The following is a 20,387-nucleotide window of genomic DNA, read 5'->3' on the forward strand; positions in this document are numbered from 1 at the left end:
GTGTCCGCTGCATCGGCAGGCGGACTCTCAACCACTACGCCACCAAGGAAGCCCAACAGCCCGTTTTGCTTTCTGGACAGTTTCGTGGCGTTACTGACTTATGCGCTTACGCTACTTGTCCTTTGAAGGCTGGTAACTTGGCCTCTGGGCTCGCCGACGTGCCAGACTGAGCCCGAAGCTCAGAGGGTGGCCCTGGTTTTCCTGCACGCTGTCTGGGGGGCGCACATGGTGTATCACCGACAACGCAGCATTCGAAGCTTTTAGAACAGCCCATTTGTGACGAAGGAGGAAGAAATGTGCTGTCTCTGGAAAAGAAGTGCATTTCGAAAACGAGGAGAGGATGGGTTGTTGTACAAGAAAGAATTTGTTCCTCACCAGAGGGTTTGCTGGAAATGAAGACGCGGCGATGCTTTATCCAGTTTCTAGCTGTACGAAACGGCTAGCAAGAGAAGTCCCAGTCCAAGTTCGGCGCGGAATGGGATCCTGCAGAGAGCCGCTCGGAGGCGTGGAGACAAGCAGGAGACTCCGACGCGTCGCGCCAGGCGCGAGGTTAGAGCTGATTCCCCTACTCTGTGTAACGGGATGCAAACCGCCCCAACTGCTCTTCCCCTTCTAGGTTCTTCGGAAAACACTTCGCGTGCTTTGTTTCAGACGCCAACCCGTCTTTCTCGGTTGGTCTACAGCTCCACCAATCCCGCCCGCCCAGGGCGGGGCTTCAGGGTCAAGGTGGACCAATTCCCCAGCCTCGCCCCTACACGCGCTTTCGGACCCCCGGGGCTGAGTGACAGTGGTCGGGTCCAACCTGCTCTCCCAGAACGTGGCCTCCGCCAGGGGCATAAGGGAACGGGGAGTCGGGACCAATCGCTTTGGACCTAGGGGGCGGGGCCTCTTTGCCAGCTCCAGACCGGCGTTCTCCGCACTCCTTTTGCCAAATGAGAGATGAGGAGGGGCGGTCGCTCAGTCAAGGTTCAGCCAGTGGAGGAGGAGAGGTGGGCGGGCCGGGAGTGCCTGGCGGCGGGTCCTCAGCTCCCAGCCGAGGTGCGGCAAGCCGGTGGGGGTACCGCGAGGCGAGCGCGGGAGCTTGGGCGGCGAGCGCGGTGTGAGCTACCCGAAAATGCACTCGGATGCCGCCGCTGTCAGTGAGTAACAGAGAGCTAGCCGGCCGGGACCGGGCGGCTGCCAACACTCTCCGCTCTCCTCCCACGGTCCCCGCTCGGCGCCTCCTGTCCCCAAAAGCACCGGGAGCCCCCTGCCCGGGAGCCACCCCTTCCCCTCCCGGGGCCGGGGCGGGCGGTGACGCTGCGGGCGGCGCGGGGCGGGGGCGGGCGTGGGGGGAAGGGGCCGGCCTGCCGGGGGAGGGCGGAGGTGAGGGAGGTGGGGACTGGCTCCATTTCAGTGTTGGGGGAAGGGGGGGCGGGACGTGCGATGAAGGGCCGGGACCAGAGTGTCCCGGGTGAATGGAGGTGGAGGCGGCGGCGGGCGCTAGCGAGCAGGGCTGGGGGGTTGGCACCGGCGGCGGGGGAGAGAGAGGGAGCGAGCGAGCGGGGCGCAGGGGTGAGGATTTCCTAGGGGCCGAGCGGTGCGGGCGGCTCCGTGAGAAAGGCGGGTGAGTGGTAGGGGAGCGCGGGGGCGGGGACAATGGGAAGAAGGGCTGGATGGCGGGGGTGGGGGGGGAAACAATGGGGTGGGGGATTGGGGGCAGCGGCCGTGTGGGGCAGGAGGGCGGGCGAGGAGATGAGGGCTGATGTAATGGGAAAGCGAATGGTGGGAGGGATTGGGGTGTGATGGGATAGTTGGGGAGTCCGGCGGGCGGGAGGGCCTTAGGAAGCGTGGAGGGGTAACTGGGAGTGGTGAGAGGAGGCAGACGTCGGGGTAATAGGATGGAGCAGGTGTTGGGAAGGTAGGGTAATTGGGAGTGGAGAGGAAGAAGGTGGGGAGGGTTTGGGGTGAGGGGATGGAGGTAGGGGTAGAGGAGGTGCAGTGGGGGTGAAGAGCTGGTTGGGAGGGGCCGGGGCAGGGGTAAAACTGTCTTGCCCAGATTCGGTCCGCGTGGGGCTGGGGGGGAAGGTGTCAGACTACGCCGTTTGGGGGAGGTGTATCCTCCCCCGGATTAGGGCCGGGTTCCTTGAGGGGGAGCTCTGAGGTTTGGGGTGCTTGGAAAGGAGGGGGCGGGGCTGAGGTGGAGGGGGCGGGGGAGGTGCCCAGAGGTTGGCGCTGGCCGCGGTTTCCCCCGAGCGGCGGGAAGCGAGGTCAGCGCTGGCGCGGGCTCTGGCTGCGGGAGTGGGAGGCGGGGCAGGGGAGCGGGCTGCGGGTTTTCCGTGGTGGGAGCCGGAGGGGTCGGCCCTGGAGGCCAGGAGCGTGGGGCGGAGGGTGGTCCCTGGCGGTCCGTGGATTTGGCAGTCTGTGACGCAGTTGTCTAATTTCTGGTCGTCAGGTGTGGAGGCTGGTGCCTCGGGACCCGCTTCCCTGCCGGGAGGGCCGGACTACAGGCCCCGCGCAGCGCTCACGGGGCGCGACCTCTCCCAGCCTTGCTGGGAAGGCGCTTTAGGGGTTTCCTTTAGGGTCTGGCTCCAGTCGCCGGTGTGAGGGGAAAGGCAGTCCCGCGGAAAGGGGAAAAGCAGTCTTGCGGGATTCTGGGACTTGTAGTCCGGGTCGCGGTTGGGTTGGGTGCACGTGGGTAACTGTGGAAACGAGTCCCAGAATGCAGCGCGCCCCTCGGAGCTTCCCAGCTCTGCTAACTCGTGCTTTATTCACCGCGGACCACAGCGCGCTCTAGGGCTGTGCTCCTGTCCGCTGGGACGTTCTCCCTGTGTCAGCGGCTGGGGGAGAACCAAGCCAGATGCAGCCCTTTCGCCCTTAGGTTCTTGATCCCCGAGTTGACTATTTTCCTCTGCGTTTGGTGGCCTTACTTGTAGAATAAATGTTTGGTTTTGAATCATCTAGTACGTAGGTTGTGGAAAAACATTCAAGATGCAACACAGTCTAAAGCAGCGTTTAGGAAGGTGTATGTTTGTGGCATCCAGTGCATATAAACACTAGGTTAAAATGTTCCGTCTTAGACAGATCTGGGAATGCAGTTGAGACACATGTAAACCTTGTGAAGATAGTATAAATTATGTGTTTGTAGTTCTTGGGCTGTTTGGATTGCCAAAGGATAAGGGGGCTTTTGGAAAAAAGATGGTCTTGAAATGAATTGACTGTTGGAGGCGGCTTAATGGAATTGAGGGTGGACATGGTCCCATTCATTTAAGCCTGCGTGAAAATGAGCGAAGGGAACATTTGATGTCTTCAGTTTTCAAAGAAGCATGGGAAGCAAATGAGACTAGAGGAAGGTAAACTCAGTGCAGGACCTTAAGAGGTTTACATGTTTTTTCGTTTCTGTTCTTTAATATTAGAAACCATCCATTTAGACTGCAGACTTTCCAAACATTACATCCTTTGCCAGTTTTCTTTACCATTTATGTGTGATGACTCCAAAACCTGTAATGATTAACTCAGATGAGACTATTTTTATGTGTTGTATAGGGTATTTTGAAACTGTTGGTAGAATGGTGACTAGAAGAGTATTATGATGACCCTAATGATAAAAATTTTACCAAGAAGTCCAAAGATTTGGAAACTGTCTGGTATGGTTACAAAGTAACTGAACTTGAGTACTTGTGTGATTTTTATCAGGAAAAGATTTATATCTATTTTATATTTTACTTAAGCTTATGGTGAAATACCCAGGAAATCCTTTGATATGTAACATGGTCACGTTTGTTTGTTTGTTTTAATGTGCATGTATTACTGGAATTTGCTCTTGTAAAGGGTGAAGTGTATGAGGTTGAAAACAAGAGCTGTACAAGATGGTGTTTTTAAAGAAAATATTAGGCTAGTCATTTTTTTCCCTTTTCTTTTTTTTCAATTTCATCCCAAAGGGCAGGTGCCCTATACACACACATGACACTCCCTCTCCCCCAGCCCGCAAACCCTGGGTTCCTGTACATAATCACCTTATACTTTGTGCTCTGGTTTTTAGGTTCCTCTTTGATTTTTGGCCTTTGGGGGGGTTCTGTGTTTTCTTATGAACAAAATTTTTTGACTGTTTTAAATAGATGGTTCCAACTTAATGATGGCTCGACTTTACAATGGTTCTAAAGCAATATGCATTTGATAAAAGCTGTACCTCGAATTTTGGATTTTGATCTTTTCCCAGACTGGTGATGTATGATAACTCTCTTGATGCTGGGCAGCAAGCGGCATCCAGTCAGACACAACAGCTCCCAGTCAGACACAATGCGCTTATTACCATTTTGTACCCAGACAGCCCTCCTGTTTTTCACTTTCAATACAGTTTTCTATAAATTACCTGAGATATTCAACATTTTATTGTAAAATAGGCTTTGAGTGAGATGATTTTACCCACGTATATGCTAAGGTAATAAGAGTTCTGATCATGTTTAAGATAGGGTAGGCTAAGCATTTATCTGTAGGTTAGGCATATTAAATGCATTTTCGACCTAGGATATTTTCAGTTTGCAGTGGTCTTACTCAGGGTAAGTGGAGGAGGATCTGTACTGGTAAGGATTTTCAGGTTATCTTGTCAATAACGTTGCCAGTAAAGAAAGCCCCTCATTTTCTCCACTTCAGAGGATTTCTGTACTCGTACTCTTTTCTTCCTCAGTTCTTGCCTCCAAGAATTACCCCTATTAACACTTGATCACATTTTTTTCAAATGTTATTTATCATTATATCCTTTTATCTTTTCATCTTTAACTGCTCTCAGAAACTCTTATTAACTGATTGCTTGCTTCCTGACAATAATATATGCTTGCATTTTTCTCATCTCGATAATAACAATCTTGCTTAGTCAGCAGTGTAAAAATCATGGTTTTAGAAACTGACCTCATGATGACTTTTGTTGTATCAGTTAGGATGCCTCTGGCAGATAACAATACTCAATCAAAAATGGCTTAATTAGTAGAACTTATTATTGTTAGCAATAAGTTTAGCGATAGGTGGTTCTAAGGCTGGTGCAAGAGTCCTAATGATGTCTTAAGAATCTAGGCTCTTTGTATACTTTTTTCCTCTCTTCTTAGTATTTGGTTTATCAAGAGCCTCAGGCTCATTGCCTCATGTTTGCAATATGGTTGCTGCAGCACCAGACATCATGCCTATGTAAGAAAAGGAGGGAAGGAACATACTTCCTTACAGTTCCCTCTTAACAGAGTGGAGTCTTTTTCTCACCTTGGCGACTTCCTCTTTAGTCTCACTGGGTAGAATAGACCTCATGCCACTGCTAGTTGTGAGGGAGGTGGAGAAACTGAAAGTCTGGCATTTTCAGCTTCAGTTGTGGGATGTGGACTTTGCTAGGATGGAAGAAGGGTGAGGAGAATGCTCTGGGTTAGTAGCTTGCAGTTATTTCCCTGAATCAGCTACTTAGTCCAATTGTCTCTGGCTTGGACTCAGTTTTTTTTATCTGTTGATTTATTTTCTGTTTCATTCTAAAATAGAGGTGACTTACTAAATATAGATAAAATTCTGTTGAGAGAAAGAAAATAAAGATTTACAGGCTATACATAAATGCTTGCCATATGTTAGAAATGGGCCATATATTTGGCTCTGAGCTTCCTAGTAGCCAAAATAAAGAGGAAAACAAGACCAATTAATTTTATTCATTTGGTTAATGAAACTGCAGTTCATTTAATAACCCAAGCTGGAAGCATAGACATTTCTCATCCTCTCTTTCCCTGGTCAGTAGCGAGAGAGAGGCTGTATCTCTTCCCATGCCTGTCCTTTTCCATACCTATTGCCATTGCCCTAGGTCTGATCCATTCTTTTTTATACTGTAATAACCAGTAATCCTTTTGCCAGGCTCAGCCTCCTTTTTATCCTCTCCATCACCAGTTGAATATCTTTGTCCTTATGATCCCCCTACCCCAAAACCTCAGAGGTTCCTAGTTGCTTACTGAAATAGATTCCTCAGAAGCTGGGATTGATCCTGTTCTGTAGTTTAAGCTCAGTTTTGAATTCCTCCAGCACTGCTCCCTCCCCACTGCCTTCAGTGCTACTTCTGTGGAAGTTCTGTGTTCCTTGTTCCCTCTCTGGAAGGCTCTCTCCTTCCATTGAATCTCCAAAGACTGTTTACTTCTATTCTCAGTTTTATCTTACTTAACAGTAGCTGCTTGTTTACTTATTTGTCCCCTCCCCAATTAGATGATAAGCCCCCTGAGATATGGGACTGTGTCTTACTTAGTAACCACTTTATGGTCCAGCAGAATGCCTCGCTTAGGACCTCAAATATGTAATGAGTTGAACTTAAATGGTCAACTCTTGAGCAGTTAGTGAATTATCTGGAAAATTTTAATGTTTCCTCCTGCTACCCTGCATGCTTCCGAGGTGTCTTTCATTGTCTTTAGATTTTTCTGCCTGGCATACAAACTTCCGCTTATTCATTCTATGCCCTTTTTTGACATAGTTGTCCTATGCAAACCAATTTAAGTAATATATATGTTTAAATACATGCAGATACCAGTTTTGAAGAATGTCTGTGGCATGGAGCAGTTCTCAGGGAGGGAGCGGAGTGCTGGTGATACGCTGAGGGGCTGAGAGCGTGCGTGTGACAGTACACGCCTGTCTGCTTCTGACCTGGTGTGTAACAGGCTGAGAGGTGGGGGAAGGCTTGGGCAGGGCTTGGACGTCCTGGATATGTCTGTTTTTCCCCTCTTCTTGTTTTATGACCAGATTCTGGTCCAAAGGGCTTATTTCTTAATGTTAACAATACATTGAGGCTCACTAAAGGCTTTTTTTCTTTAGAAAGTGAACTATGTTAGTTGGAGGTGAAGTTTCTGAGCCTCTGACATAATGCTAACATCTCTTTGTAGGTGGTCAGCTTAAATTAGAGTTAATAGCTTTTCACAGCTTATTCTTTTTTCTTATTCTGAGATTCAAGTTAGGAGAAGTACCTCTTGAGAGTTATTCTTTTAAGCAGAATGTACATTTAAAAATATTTGTGGCTATAAAAGAGGCTATAATTTGTGGCTTCTGTTTTAAATAGAAAAAGTATTGAAATACATTTTAAATAGAATCATATATTGTAGCAATCCTTGCGTTACTGTTTCAGATCTAAGGATCTTTTTTCTATTATGTTCGGTATTCTAGTAGACAAACTATCTGCTACTTTAGATTTTAATTGTTTTTCTTTTAAACAGAAGATGCCATTAATGAGTTATTTTCAGTCTAGGAAGGTAGGCTTGTAGTTTTTGAAACTACTGATTAATATATTGAGTGAAACACTAAATGATGCAGGAAAAGATCCCCACCCTCCCCAAATAACATTACCTCTGGGTATGATTTTTTTAGTTCCATCTTTGAGATTTTTTCCTTGTGAATATTTTTTGAAAACCTTTCATTACTTGCTGGCTGTATCAGTAGTACTTGCAGAGATGGTGTGTCATCCGTCCGTGTCCGTGATGGCCTTTGCCAGTCTTCGGGGCCCAGGCTCTTCCTCTGATTGGGGAATTCTTTTTTTTTTTTTTTTTTTTTTTTTGTGGTACGCGGGCCTCTCACTGTTGTGGCCTCTCCCGTTGCGGAGCACAGGCTCCGGACGCGCAGGCTCAGCGGCCATGGCTCACGGGCCCAGCCGCTCCGCAGCACGTGGGATCTTCCCGGACCGGGGCACGAACCTGTGTCCCCTGCATCGGCAGGCGGACTCTCAACCATTGTGCCACCAGGGAAACCCTGATTGGGGAATTCTTACCATCAAAGGCAGAGCTGCCCAGATACACTCACACCAGAGTGTGAATCTGAAGCTGACGGCAAGACATGGGAAGAAATTGGAAGTGCCTGGGGGCCACTTACAGAGGATGGACAGTGGTGACCACTGTTTCTAGAGGCCGTGGGAGCTACAGTCCAGGCAGGTCCAGGCTGTGTCAGTGGTGCACTCTGCAGTATGCCCTTAGGCATTGTTTTGGTTGTACACCTGATGTGCTTGGACCTCTGGTTTTCCTAGAGATTCTGTGAACTACCCAGTAACCTTTAAAAAAAAAAAATCGCTGTTCAAATAGCTAGTTGATTTCTGATGCTCGCAGCTAAGAATTCGGACAAATCCAACATCCAGACCCGTCATGGGTTGGTACTTGGCTGAGGCCCCTGTGGAGAAGAGCAGTGATCTGCCTTTCCACCCTGGTTGGACTCTGTTCAGAGTCCAAGAGTCCTGGCTTGAGGTGACCCAAAAGGCTAAAGGGGGGACACAGGCAGTGTCAGTGGGAGCTGCCTTTGCCAGTGGTCAGGCAGGGCTCTGAGGCATGCGTCGGTCACCCCACTGATCACACTGTATGGAGCTCTTACTGCTGTCTCTGCCTGATTCCGTCTTTGTCCCCCCGCCCCCTCCCCAAAATTCTTGACAATATTAGGTATGGAAATAACATTGGTAGAATATTTATTTTGTTTAGCCAAAATTATATCTAATAGTTCTAATTGCTTTTTAATTGACTTTATTGAGTGTAATTTACATTCTATAAAATTGTACCCATTTGATAAATACGTGTGTGTGTAAGCAGTACTATAATTAAGATACAGAATGGTTTTTTTACCCCTAAAGTTCCCTATGTGTCTGTACTTCTCTACCTCCCACCACAGTTGTTTTTTAAAGATTTTTTTGATGTAGACCATTTTCTTTTAAAAGTCTTTATGGAATTTGTTACAGTATTGCTTCTGTTTTGTGTTTTGGTTTTTTGGCCACAGAATCATGTGGGATCTTAGCTTCCCAACCAGGGATCGAACCCATACCCCTTGCTTTGGAAGGTGAAGTCTCAACCCCTGAATCTCCAGGGAAGTCCCCCACCACAATTTTTGGCTTTTAATGTATATCATCTTAGGCCTCCTCTGTGTTAGTTGATGATTTGTCATTTTGCTGTTCATGGGGATAGTACAGTATAAAAAGGTGTAATATCTCTTTGTCTTTTTACTGAACTGTTAAATCCAAAGAAAAACTATCAGTGCTGTATAAATTATAAATCTGGTAATTAATACTTTACCACATAGAATGGGCTTGAATTAGATGACTTGTTCCCTTGAAAGATTTTCTGGTGGATGGCTTTTCTTGCTTCTCTGTGGGCCCAAGGCATACAATGCTAGGATTTGCTCCTTGGATACCACAATTTCTTTTAATTGTAATCTGGGTCAGGTTGAGAGGCAGGAAAGCGTAGTAGTTAAGTGTGGGCCCTGGTTCTGGGTTCTGCCTCTGTTAGTTGTATGACTGTGGATAAATAACTCAACTACTCTGTATAAGCTTCAGATTCCTCATGCATAAAAAATACCTCCTGTATGGTATGGAGTTGTTCAGTCAACAGTGTTTATTGAACACCTACTATGTACGAGGCTGTCTTCTTCATCTGTCATGAAGTTCCCCTTCCAGTGTCGGGGAAGATACAGATAATAAGCAGATAAATCATGTCATATGTCAGGTGGTGAGCAGTTCGTTTGAGAAAGCTCAAGCAGGGAAGGGCAGTGCACAGGTGCCCTTGTGTGTGCAGGGGGAGAGGAGCAAGAGTAGGGGATGTTGTAATTTTACAAGCCTCGGTCAGGGAAGGCCTGACTAGAGGGCTGTCAGACAAGACCTGATGGAGGGGAGGGGGCATTCCAGGGAGAGGGAACACAGTTAACTCAGAGACTCTGAGGAGGGGAGCAAGTCTGTATTTGAGGAACAGCAAAGAGGCTGGTGTGCTTGGAGTGGAGTTGGGGATTGGGCAGAGAGAAAGAAGTAGGAGGCAAGATCAAAAGTGACCCTGAGGATTAAATTAGATAAAACACAAAGTATATAGAGAAATGCTTGGCACTTTTCTAACGATTACTGTGTAATGACAATTTCTTCATTAGGCTCTAAAAGGAGACCCTTGAGAGGAAAACAGTTTATAAGAAAGAAAAGAAGCAAGTGAAGCATTCCCTCACTTAGTCACTCACCAAACCTTTTTTCTTGCTGCTGGGTGCTGCTGTAACAACGTGACTGAGCCTGGTCCTCGTGTTTAAAGGGGCTTCCTTCCAGCAGGCTTAGAGGTGGATGCAGAGAGGTCCTGGACAATTGAAGTATGGGACAGGCCAAGGTTATTTGGATACCCAGGGTGCTTTGGGAACAAATAGGGAGTCATTAAAATTAGACTTCAGGGAAGGGTTAGCTATTGTCATGTGGGTTTAGCTTTTGAAGTTTTATTACATGAAGAAAAAGATGGGTGTGTGCCTGAGGGGTGAGGTGGGAGGGTGCTTTCCAAGCAGAGGGAACAGCCTGGCAATAGCATGGGAGTTGGATAGGCCAGAGCGAAGGGGGGCGAGGTGGAGGGATGGTCAGGAGCCACGTGGGAAGGGCTGAAAGGAGGCACCAGGGAGGGTTTATGAGTGGAAAGGAGGTGAGGGGAAAGAGAGAAGTTAGAGGAGGTGGGGCATGGGGAGAGAAGAGGAACAAAGCAGGATGCAGGGGAGGGACTGACACATGTTTATCCACAGTGATTATTCTTGGGCTGCTCCAGCTGCTGTGCCTGCTTTAACTCATGTAATCCTCACCACAGCGCTCTGCAGTAGGCTATGCAGGTACTGTTATCGTCCCCATTTTACAGATGAGGAAGCTGAGGTACAGAAAGGTTAACTAACCTTTTCAAGGTCACACAGCTGATTGGTGGTGAACTGAAATTCTAACTCAGGCATTCTGACTCCGGGGTTTAGGTTCCCACCACTGCCTATGAAATAATACTCACTGTTTTATCTGTGCTTTTCATTGAATCCTTATGGTAACCTGGCAGGTATATTGGAATTCCGTATTTTGTCACTGTTATCTTTGTTTTGCAATTGGTTCTTTTCTTCTTGGAATGGGTCCCAACAGGATAAGGTCTAGGATGAATTCCTCCTTTTCCACTGCTTTTCTTCCTCTCATTTCTGCCATCTCACAATGACAGTGGGCATTTAAAAATGGATTCTCGCTGGGCAACTGACTGTGGCAAAGAAGAGTATTTTTTTTTTTTTTTACTTCTTGTTTATTTTTTATTTTAATTTTATTTTTTTAACATCTTTATTTGAGTATAACTGTTTTACAATAGTGTGTTAGTTTCTCCTTTACAACAAAGTGAATCAGTTATACATATACATATGTTCCCATATCTCTTCCCTCTTGCATCACCCTCCCTCCCACCCTCCCTATCCCACCCCTCTAGGTGGTCACAAAGCACAGAGGTGATCTCCCTGTGCTATGCTGCAGCTTCCTACTAGCTATCTAATTTACATTTGGTAGAGTGTATATGTCCCTGCCACTCTCTCACATCGTCACCGCTTACCCTTCCCCCTCCCCATATCCTCAAGTCCATGCTCTAGTAGGTCTGTGTTTTATTCCCGTCCTACCACTAATCTAAAGAAGAGTATTTTCATACTTCTTCTTTACTAACTAATGAAATAGGCATTTTTAGTCTTAGATTTTATTTTAAACAGACATTTGTATTAAGTACTTTTTAAACACGTAATTTTTATATATAGAGATACCTAACAACATTGCAGAAAAGCCAGAAAGCTTACCTTTCAGTAGAGCTACTAATGTAGTTTTTGCGTAACATCTTTGAAATGATTTTCTTTCCTTTTCCTGTAGTTGAGGGTGAGTTTAAGTCTTTTTCCCCTTTAAGATCTCTTTCTACAGATTCCATTCCCAAAATTATTAGACCGCAGATTACTTGTTCTTAATTAAACAGGAAGCTGAGAAGGAGTGTTGTACATTCAAGTCCAGGCAACTGGCTATTGAAGTGAGAGTTTTAAAGACCTGTCCTCTTGTCATCCCTTCTGCCCCGTCTTTACTTTGTGATCTTCTGGGTTCAGTCTGTCTTAGTCTCTTCTATGTTGAATAATAATAGGGATTAAAATAATAAAGCTTCATTAGTGCACAGTATGGGCCAGCGCTGTGCTGAGTGCTTGGCATGCACTGTCTCAGGAGTCCTCACAAGCCCTTGTGAGGAGGGGCCTGCTGTTCTGGTCTAGGGAGGTTGGGTTATAGACAGGGCCCTCAGCTGGGACGCTGCAGAGCAGGGACTCTAACCCAGGGCTTTCCGAGGCCAGAGATGCACTCTTTACCCTAAATCTGGCCTCTTCTGAATTAGTGAGATGAGAGGGTGATTTTTACTCTGAGCAACGGAGTGGACGGATCTGTGTTCTTCCGTGGGTAGGGTGGGGTGAAGAGAGTGAATCTAGGGCCCTGTGTACCTTGTCACGGTGGGAGAGCAGCCAGACCGGCTGTCCTGAAGTGGCCGGCTCCATTGAGATGGCACCACCAGCAGGCACAGGCTGTGCGGTGGATGACGGGCGCTAGGTGGCACGCCGCCTGTCATGGGCGGGTGGCTTCTCTCCTAGACGCTTCTACAGGTCCTGTGAGAGTTAGGAGGAAAAAGCCAGCAGCAGTGGTGTGCTTGGTTGGTTTTAACTTCAGATCTTGTGTTCAGTGAAGGTGCTGCGTCACCTGTGATGACCTGCTCCCATTCCTTGTCAGTTTTCCCCTTTCCATGCTCACCTTTTTGGCTTTGTGCCTTATAAATAGCAAATATTTATTGATGAGGAGAATGATATTAACACCTTCCTCACTGCTACTTTGCTTCATTTAGTTTTCACCCAGCTTTTCGACCTTGAAAAGCCTGGATCTTGATCTTTTCTTCACTCTGCAGGGCTTGCAGTGAATGAGTTGAACTCCCCTCTGGCCTGTGCTGAGATTGTGACGTGGATATGGATTGGCTGTGGCGGGCTGGGGATCGAGGTGAGGCTGGGGACGGAACTCCTCTCTCTGGTTGCACTGTAGAGTCACCTGGACTGCTTGAGAAGCCTTTGACAGCCCCACTCCTATTTTTATTTAGTTAGTCTGGATTGGGGCCCGGGCCCTGGCAGTTAGTCGTGCTGCCCGGGTGACTACATGATGTGCAGCAGCTGGATTAATGCTCAGGAGCTTCCTGGTGCTTGGGGTTTGGTTTGGGCTGGGGGGCAGAGGACTCCAAAGCTGCGGCTGCCCCCCTTGGGCCCTGTCCTGGGCGGAGGGCACAGGCCACCCCGCTCGCCGTGCAAGTGAAGCAGAGTGCCACAGAGCCGCCGCTCAGGTGGCGCCTGCTGTGTGCCGGGCACCGTGCTGGGCACCTTGCGGCACGGGTTAGTTTGATCCTCACAGTGTCCTTAGGAGGCAAGCACTATTACCATCCATTTTACAGACCAAGAAATTCCTACTTCTGACAAGTTAGACAGGCGTGTGGTATGAAGCTGACCCACAACCTGGCTTTTAGTTTTTTTCCTAACTGTGGAAAACTCGTTTTAGATCTTTGTGTTTTAATAATTTGGCCTCAGATGTGAATATGTTTGTTTTAACGAATGAAACGTGTACTTGTGCCATCTCACATAGCTAAATGACGATCAGTGTAAATTGGTGTCTGTAATCCCAGTTGAAAATACTACTTTTTTTTTTTTTTTTTTTTTTTTTTTTGCGGTACGCGGGCCTCTCACTGTTGTGGCCTCTCCCGTTGCGGAGCACAGGCTCCGGACCCGCAGGCTCAGCGGCCATGGCTCACGGGTCTAGCCGCTCCGCGGCACGTGGGATCTTCAAGGATCGGGGCACGAACCTGTGTCCCCTGCATCGGCAGGCGGACTCCCAACCACTGCGCCACCAGGGAAGCCCTGTTGATCATTTTTAAGTATGCCCAGAAGATAATTTAGGCAGACCATTTATCAAGCAGGCTGTGCCTTTCTGTAGAGCCATTTTTCACTTTTAATACAGAATGTAGGGTTCGCATGTCACACAGGAGAGTCAAACCCAGTGACTACTGTGGAGGGCCTTTTGATCATTGACTGAAGTTGACTTAACCAAGCATTTATACTTTGGAATTAAAATATGAGCAGAAGGAGATTTTATGAATGAGTTAGTACTTTCCTAAATAAGTTCTCTGTAAAGCATTTGATCTTTATCCTTAACATCTATTCCTTAAGGATGTGAAATCTATTTTAGATTTCAAGATCTGTTACTTGCCCTGAGCACTGAACAGATGAACCGTAAATTCAATATGTATTAACCTTTGTGGATTTATCTTTTAATGCCATTTCGGTCTTTTTTTCCTGAATTTGTGTCTATTCCCCAGCTTCTTACCTTGGTGAAACTAAAGCAGAACTATTCTGTTCATGCTGCTGTTCCTTTTCTTTTTCCCTTTTTTTTTGGTGAAGCGATGATGAGGTGGTTATGGTAGTAGATGCTGGATATGGAAATAGAGAATTGATGACATATATTATGTGACTTGTGAAATGAACCTTGTTGCTTGTGTTGTCTGTAAAGTGAAGCTTCATGTATAGAACCTGATCTTAAATGCTTTTGTATATTTTCCACCATCATTATGAATGCAGTTGGTGGTATATGAATATAGATAGAAATGCCATCATACACAGTAGAGATGTATCAGGCCACATGCCTCAGTCACAGAGGGAGCTCCAACTTTGAGATCTTTGATGTGTGGCTTGACTTGGACCTACAGAAAGTAGAAACCATTGTAGATAGCTGTGTGGTGTGGAAAACGGTATAATCGAATAGAGTGATAATTGATGTCTTTTATTCGGTACTCACTGTGATTCAGGCATTACACTGGCTGTCTGCCACATCTAGGCATTGTAATCTCACTTCACAACTGAGGATGTTGAAATTTAGGTTAAATAAATGGTAGGCCTGAGATTCAAACTGACTGTTAGACTCCAGAGTCAGGTTGTAAAGCTCAGTGAGTGGTATTTTGGCAGAAACCGTGTGTGTGTGTGTGTGTGTGTGTGTGTGTGTGTGTGTCTGTGTGTGTGTGTAGAAGGATTTAGCAGTTTTGTTTTGTTTGGATTCTCCTGTGTGAATCTTGACAGTTGAATTAACATCAGGGTGGTATGGCATGAGTTCTGGAGACCTCATTGCTGCAATGATCTTTGGCAAACCCCTTCTGTGTGGCCTCAGTGAGAGAGAATCTAGACCCTTAAGTTTTCTGGTTTTGTTTTTTTGGGGGGCCCAGGAGCTTAATTAATATTTCAAGATGTTAATGTAGTATATCATTTGTCTTCCAAATTTTAAATTGAGAGAGTACAAAAAGGGGGTTTATGGCTTGGTCGTAGGTGCCAGGGGAGGGGGGCAGTGTAAGATTAAGCTCCCCAAAGCCTTTGCAGGTCAGGAGTAGGCTGTTGCTTCTAGTTTTAGAGCCCCCTACCCAGCTTTATGAAATAGAAGCATAAGTAAATAAATACACGCACATATACACACTCGGATACCCCAAATGGTGTTTAATCCTTTTCTGTGCAGTCACACTAATTAAGATGGAAAATCAAGGTCTGTGCACGTTATGTCATCATTTACCTTAAATATGGCTAAACCATTCAGATGCCAAATAATTAATAATGCAAAATAATTAACACATGTCTATATTTGAGGCCCTGCTCTGGTTGCCTCTCAGCCAAGAACTCTGATTCTTTGGACCATTCTCGGTGGCTGTGCCTGTGGTGTGCATGTGCCAGAGCCATGCATGTGTGCATGTACACGTGCAGCCTACTGCTCCTGACAGTGGCATGTGCATGTCAGGGTCTCCGCTGCCTGCTGGCCCCTCTGCCCTTCAGGCCAGCCTAGACCTGGATTCCTGGCACAATTTAGAAAAGAAAGTGAAGTTTTCTAAATGCTGGCAAGTCAGCTTGCTTTCCAGATTCGGAGCAGCAGCCCAGAGAGTCCAGCCCCAGCAGAGACAATTCGTGTTGTAGTGTCTGTGCTTTGCATCTGATATGTGTGCCACATAAAATTCCAGTGAAGGGAGTTTTTTTTCTTTTTTATCGGAATGGCATAACTTGGAAAGTTACAGTATCTTTTCAAGGTTATTTTCAGACTAACCTTTACTAGTCTTTATGATAGTAAAGAAAAGGAACTACTGTAAATCTTGGTATTTTATGAAAATACTTGTATTGCTTGTTCAAATATGAAATTATTCATAGACTTTTAACCCATATTCGCATAGCCTAATATGTAGGTAAGCATACTTAACTTTATAAAAAACATTTGAAATTGGAAATTTAAAAGCCTAACAGTTTAACTTAAAGTTTTATGTTGTGCAGGATTGTATGATGGAGCAACTTAATTCGTCTTGTGTGTATGATTCATTGTGCAGTTATTAGAGATGGCATGTGGAGACAGTCTTTGATTTGGCCATGTTTCTCTGTGAGTGTGAGTTCTGCCTCTCTGTTTCTGGTTCTGTGGCACATTTTACTGTTGCCATGCAGGTAACTATAGATTACATCCCAGAGCCCTGGCCTTTCAGACTGGGAGCTTGCAGGATAGTCCTTTTATCTGTCTGTGTTTGTTAAATTAGGAAGGGGAGGGGCTTAGATTCCGTTTCTGCTCTGTGTTATATAAGAGCCAACAAAATAAGTATATTGTAAGAAATGCCGAATGGTTGAGATGCTTTCCTATTATTTTCTTGCCAGGAGCTTGATATTGTGCTAGTAATTCTGGGGAAGAGAAAGAGAAAGTGAACAAGTTTCATTTGAGATCTGTCTTCTATTTTTGTGACTTGTTTAACTTGCTAGCATTATTGATATTTTTCTTTTAAGCTCAAGTTTATTGATAGGCTATTATAACTACTGAAGTATTTTTGTTTTACCTTACAATTCACATGAAAATTTCATGAACTTTATTTTACCATGTGGTTGGGAATGTAATTTTATTGTCAGACTTTATTTCTAGCAGATAGGTTGGTAGTTGCATGTTGTATCTTATTTAATAAGTATCAAATTAATGGAGATAGAATTCAGTTGTATCAAAACATTTGTTTATCTTCACTTCTGAGCTTTCTTTTTTAATAGTCTTTTTGCAATATGAGAAGTAAATGACACTGAATTTTCCCCTTTTCTTTTAAAGACTTTCAGCTGAACTCTCATCTCTCAACACTGGCAAATATTCATAAGATCTACCACACCCTTAATAAGCTAGTAAGTCAATCTTTTAAAGACAAAACTACCAGCTGTTTAAAGTAGTAGTTTTAAGTGGATTTGATAAAATTTAGATTATGGATATTAAGATATCAGCTGTTTATGAAAATGTTGAATTTTAAGGCTTGCTGTATGGTATGTGATTTCTTGGTAATGGTGAACATATTTCTTGCAGAATCTAACAGAAGACGTTGGCCAAGACGATCACCAAACAGGTATCTATAAATGCTGACACTACTTAATTTTAAATAAACTTCCTAATATAAAGTTATAATGCATTCCATTAGCAAGTTGTTACTTGGTTGAGGATTGTTTTTCAGGGTGTATGGAGGTAGCCATCTCACAGTTCCTTCCCTGGAGGAGATCTGTTCTAGGGCTCTGGTTTACAAGAGTACTTCAGTTCCTTTAAAGGGGCTGGAGAGTCTCCCCAGCGGTTTCAAAATAATCATTTCTCTACTGAAGTATTTTAGTTTATACTAAAAAGTTGCTACAGTAGTGCAGTTTGGAAGGTATTCCATAAAGATTTGTTGACTTGAGATGTAAAATGAGTTGATAGGTCGGTAGGGGCATGTGTGTGTATGTGTTATATAGGTCTTGAGGATTTATGAATGGGAAAACTGAAAGTTGATAATTGTAAACAATTCTCTAGCCCTGTGGTTCTCAATCTGTAGCTGGCATTATAATCACGGTGGGGGCGGGTAGTTCCAATGGATTGCTGGGCTCCACCCACAGAGTTTTTGATTCTGTGGGTTCGGGGTGGGGCCCTAGAGTTTGCATTTCTAACCAGCTCCCAGGTGATGCTGATGCAGCTGGTCTGGAGACCACACCTTGAGAACCACTTCTCTAAACTGTAATGATCATAAAGTTCAGAAACTTGCACTTGATCTGTAGTTATGAAAACTTCCAGCAAAATGATTAAAATATATTTTAAAGTTTTTGAAAATTACCACAGTAATATATGAATACATTGTTGTTAGAGAATTGTGAATAGCACAGAAGCAAATGAAGTAAAAAGCCACAATCCTCCTTCACGTCTCCCAGTCCAGCTTTCCCCCAGTTTGCTGATTGTTTGTTCTTTCAGACATTTTTGTACCTGCATATATTTTTATAGTAGTGGGTTTTTTAAAAATTTATCATTGATGAGCTTATACTGTGCATACTATGTAGCATCGTTCTTTTTTCATTTAATTTTTTAACTTAATGGTGTATCTTGGAGGTTGTTGGGATTTAGAACTCTCCCTACCCTTCCCCTCCAGATTGGTTCAGGATCAATTGAAAATTAGGCACAAGATGGAGATTGAAGTAACAGTTGTGTTGGAAAACACAGCTTAGAAGAGCAGCAAAAATGCAGAGGATTTTCAGTATTTCAACTTAATTAGATAGCCTTACACGCAATCACTGCCACAGCTAGTTAAGCACAGCACACCTCCCGGCCCCTCTCTAACCCATCACTTACGGTGGAAGGGTATCAGCTTCTGCTGGCAGGTTGATCTGAAAGGGAGTTCAGAAGGGGCTGGGCCCCTCTGCTCAGTTCCTCCCCGCCCCAATCACCAGTTAGATCAGACATTCCCTCTTCCAGAGGAAGGAATGAGAGAAGGGGGAATGTATTCTAGAAGGCCAGGCCACGGAGGGTCCCCTCACCTGATCTTTCTGTTTTAGTAAATATAGGTCAACTCAAGGCAGTCAAAAACAGTTTGCTTAATAATTTTATTGATTGATTGATAATAGCTCCTTAATTTTAGAAGCAGTGTATGCACGTGGTTTTAAAAGAAATGTCAGAAAGGTGTAAAGAAGCAAAGGTTGCTGGCCCATTTTATGAGCCCTAGCTCCCATCCCCACTAGTACTACACCCTTGACTCTCCAGAGATAACTCTTATATTCTTGTATTTGTTTCCCCAATGATGATGATATATGTTTTTCCCCAAATACAAGTATACCTTTGTATGTGCCTCTTGGTTTTTTTTTTTTTTTTTTTTTTTTTTTTTTTTTGCGGTATGCGGGCCTCTCACTGTTGTGGCCTCTCCCGTTGCGGAGCACAGGCTCTGGACACGCAGGCTCAGCAGCCAGGGCTCACGGGCCCAGCCGCTCCACGGCATGTGGGATCTTCCCGGACCGGGGCACGAACCCGCGTCCCCTGCATCGGCAGGCAGACTCCCAACCACTGCGCCACCCGGGAAGCCCTAGTTTTGATTTTTTAAAACTGAATTTTGTGTTTGTAAAGCCTTTAGGTTGTCTTTCCCTTGGCTAAGGTAATAAAACATCTAAGTGCTGAGTCTTGTACATTCTGTAGTTAACGTTGAACTTTGGATTTAAATGAGTATTGTTACCGTGGTAATTTCACATTTAAATATTTAACCTGAATGGGGCAATTTAATAACAATAAGCTATAATTAAGGAAAACGAAAGTGGAGAGTGTGTTTGGCCTCATGCCTCCTCTTTCGTCCTTGGGGACAGTGGATGTGCCTGATGTTTGGTATATGACTTGCTGGTGCAGTGCCTGGTACCTCATATGTGCCAGTCAATGTCAATTAACATTAGTAATTTCTCAGAGTGGTCCATTTCATTAACATTTCCCCATCTGGTTATAGCATCACTTGTGATGACCATACCTGACAGAGTATACTTTAAAAATTAAGTAACATAAAATCCGTAGTGTTTGGAAATCTGAGAAAGTTAATCACTGTAGTGCCTCTTTGAATTTCTTGGCCCATCAGTAGTCTGAGCCACTTCTATAACAACTGTATATGGAAGAGCCAAACTAAGTGCAAAAGAGGCCTGTATGTTCCTGCTGTTTCCTTTAACACTTTTCTTTGGTGCTTTCAGTCTTCCACCAAAAAAAGAAGAAAGAAAAAAAAAGAAAGTGTGTATGTTAAAATTGGAGAAGTAGCACAAAATACTAGGAGTGAATTTTAAAAGCCAGAGAGGACCAAAAGAAAATGATGAAGGAGGATGGTAGGTGTCAAAAGTCAGTATTGTTTAGAGAGAAAGGAAAGGAAATTTTTTGGTCTTAAATAGTAGGATAAAAATTGCGCATTTGGACACTACTAGTTTTACTGAAGCAAGTAGTACAATGGTCTGTTTAAGAAAATGAAATAAAATATTTAGGTACTGGTAAGATGTCTTAAAATGCATCCTATTTACCAACTTAAATTACTACCTTTGTGACATTATTCAGTGAAAAGTGAGGTGAAATGGCTATATGAAAAGTATTGAAATGGCAGAATGAACATGTAAGATGTTATTGAGTCAAGGCTATATGATACAACAAACTCATTATAATGAAAATTAGACAGTGAGATTTTTGTATTGGAACATGCATTTATACTAAGTTTGGAAAAGTCAGAAAAATTCTCTAATTGTATAAACCTCTTTGGGGATGACTAGAAGCTGGGCACACAATTTAATATGTCTTACAAAAA

At 44.7% G+C, this 20,387-nt stretch overlaps 1 protein-coding gene across 17 annotated transcripts in view; it reads left to right on the top strand.

Moving 5' to 3' along the window:
* Positions 1 to 886: 886 nt before the first annotated feature.
* DCUN1D4 (defective in cullin neddylation 1 domain containing 4) overlaps positions 887 to 20,387 on the top strand; it is a 66,087-nt gene continuing 46,586 nt past the window's right edge. For 2 of the 17 annotated variants that reach the window (XR_010841050.1, XM_067036064.1), the window contains exons 1-4: positions 1,056 to 1,139; positions 12,669 to 12,757; positions 16,898 to 16,968; positions 17,144 to 17,183. Coding sequence is in view for 11 of the 17 variants with exons in the window: in XM_067036064.1 (XP_066892165.1) it covers positions 12,727 to 12,757; positions 16,898 to 16,968; positions 17,144 to 17,183 (142 nt within the window). In the remaining 6 variants the exon portion in view is untranslated. Of the gene's footprint in view, positions 1,140 to 1,389; positions 1,607 to 1,804; positions 1,901 to 12,668; positions 12,758 to 16,897; positions 16,969 to 17,143; positions 17,184 to 19,791; positions 19,921 to 20,387 lie in introns of those variants that run through there. The other 15 variants (XM_067036062.1, XM_067036060.1, XM_067036056.1 and 12 more) reach the window with 15 other exon arrangements.

Source organism: Kogia breviceps, chromosome 6, assembly GCF_026419965.1.
Source record: "Kogia breviceps isolate mKogBre1 chromosome 6, mKogBre1 haplotype 1, whole genome shotgun sequence".
NCBI classification, from domain to species: Eukaryota; Metazoa; Chordata; class Mammalia; order Artiodactyla; family Physeteridae; genus Kogia; species Kogia breviceps.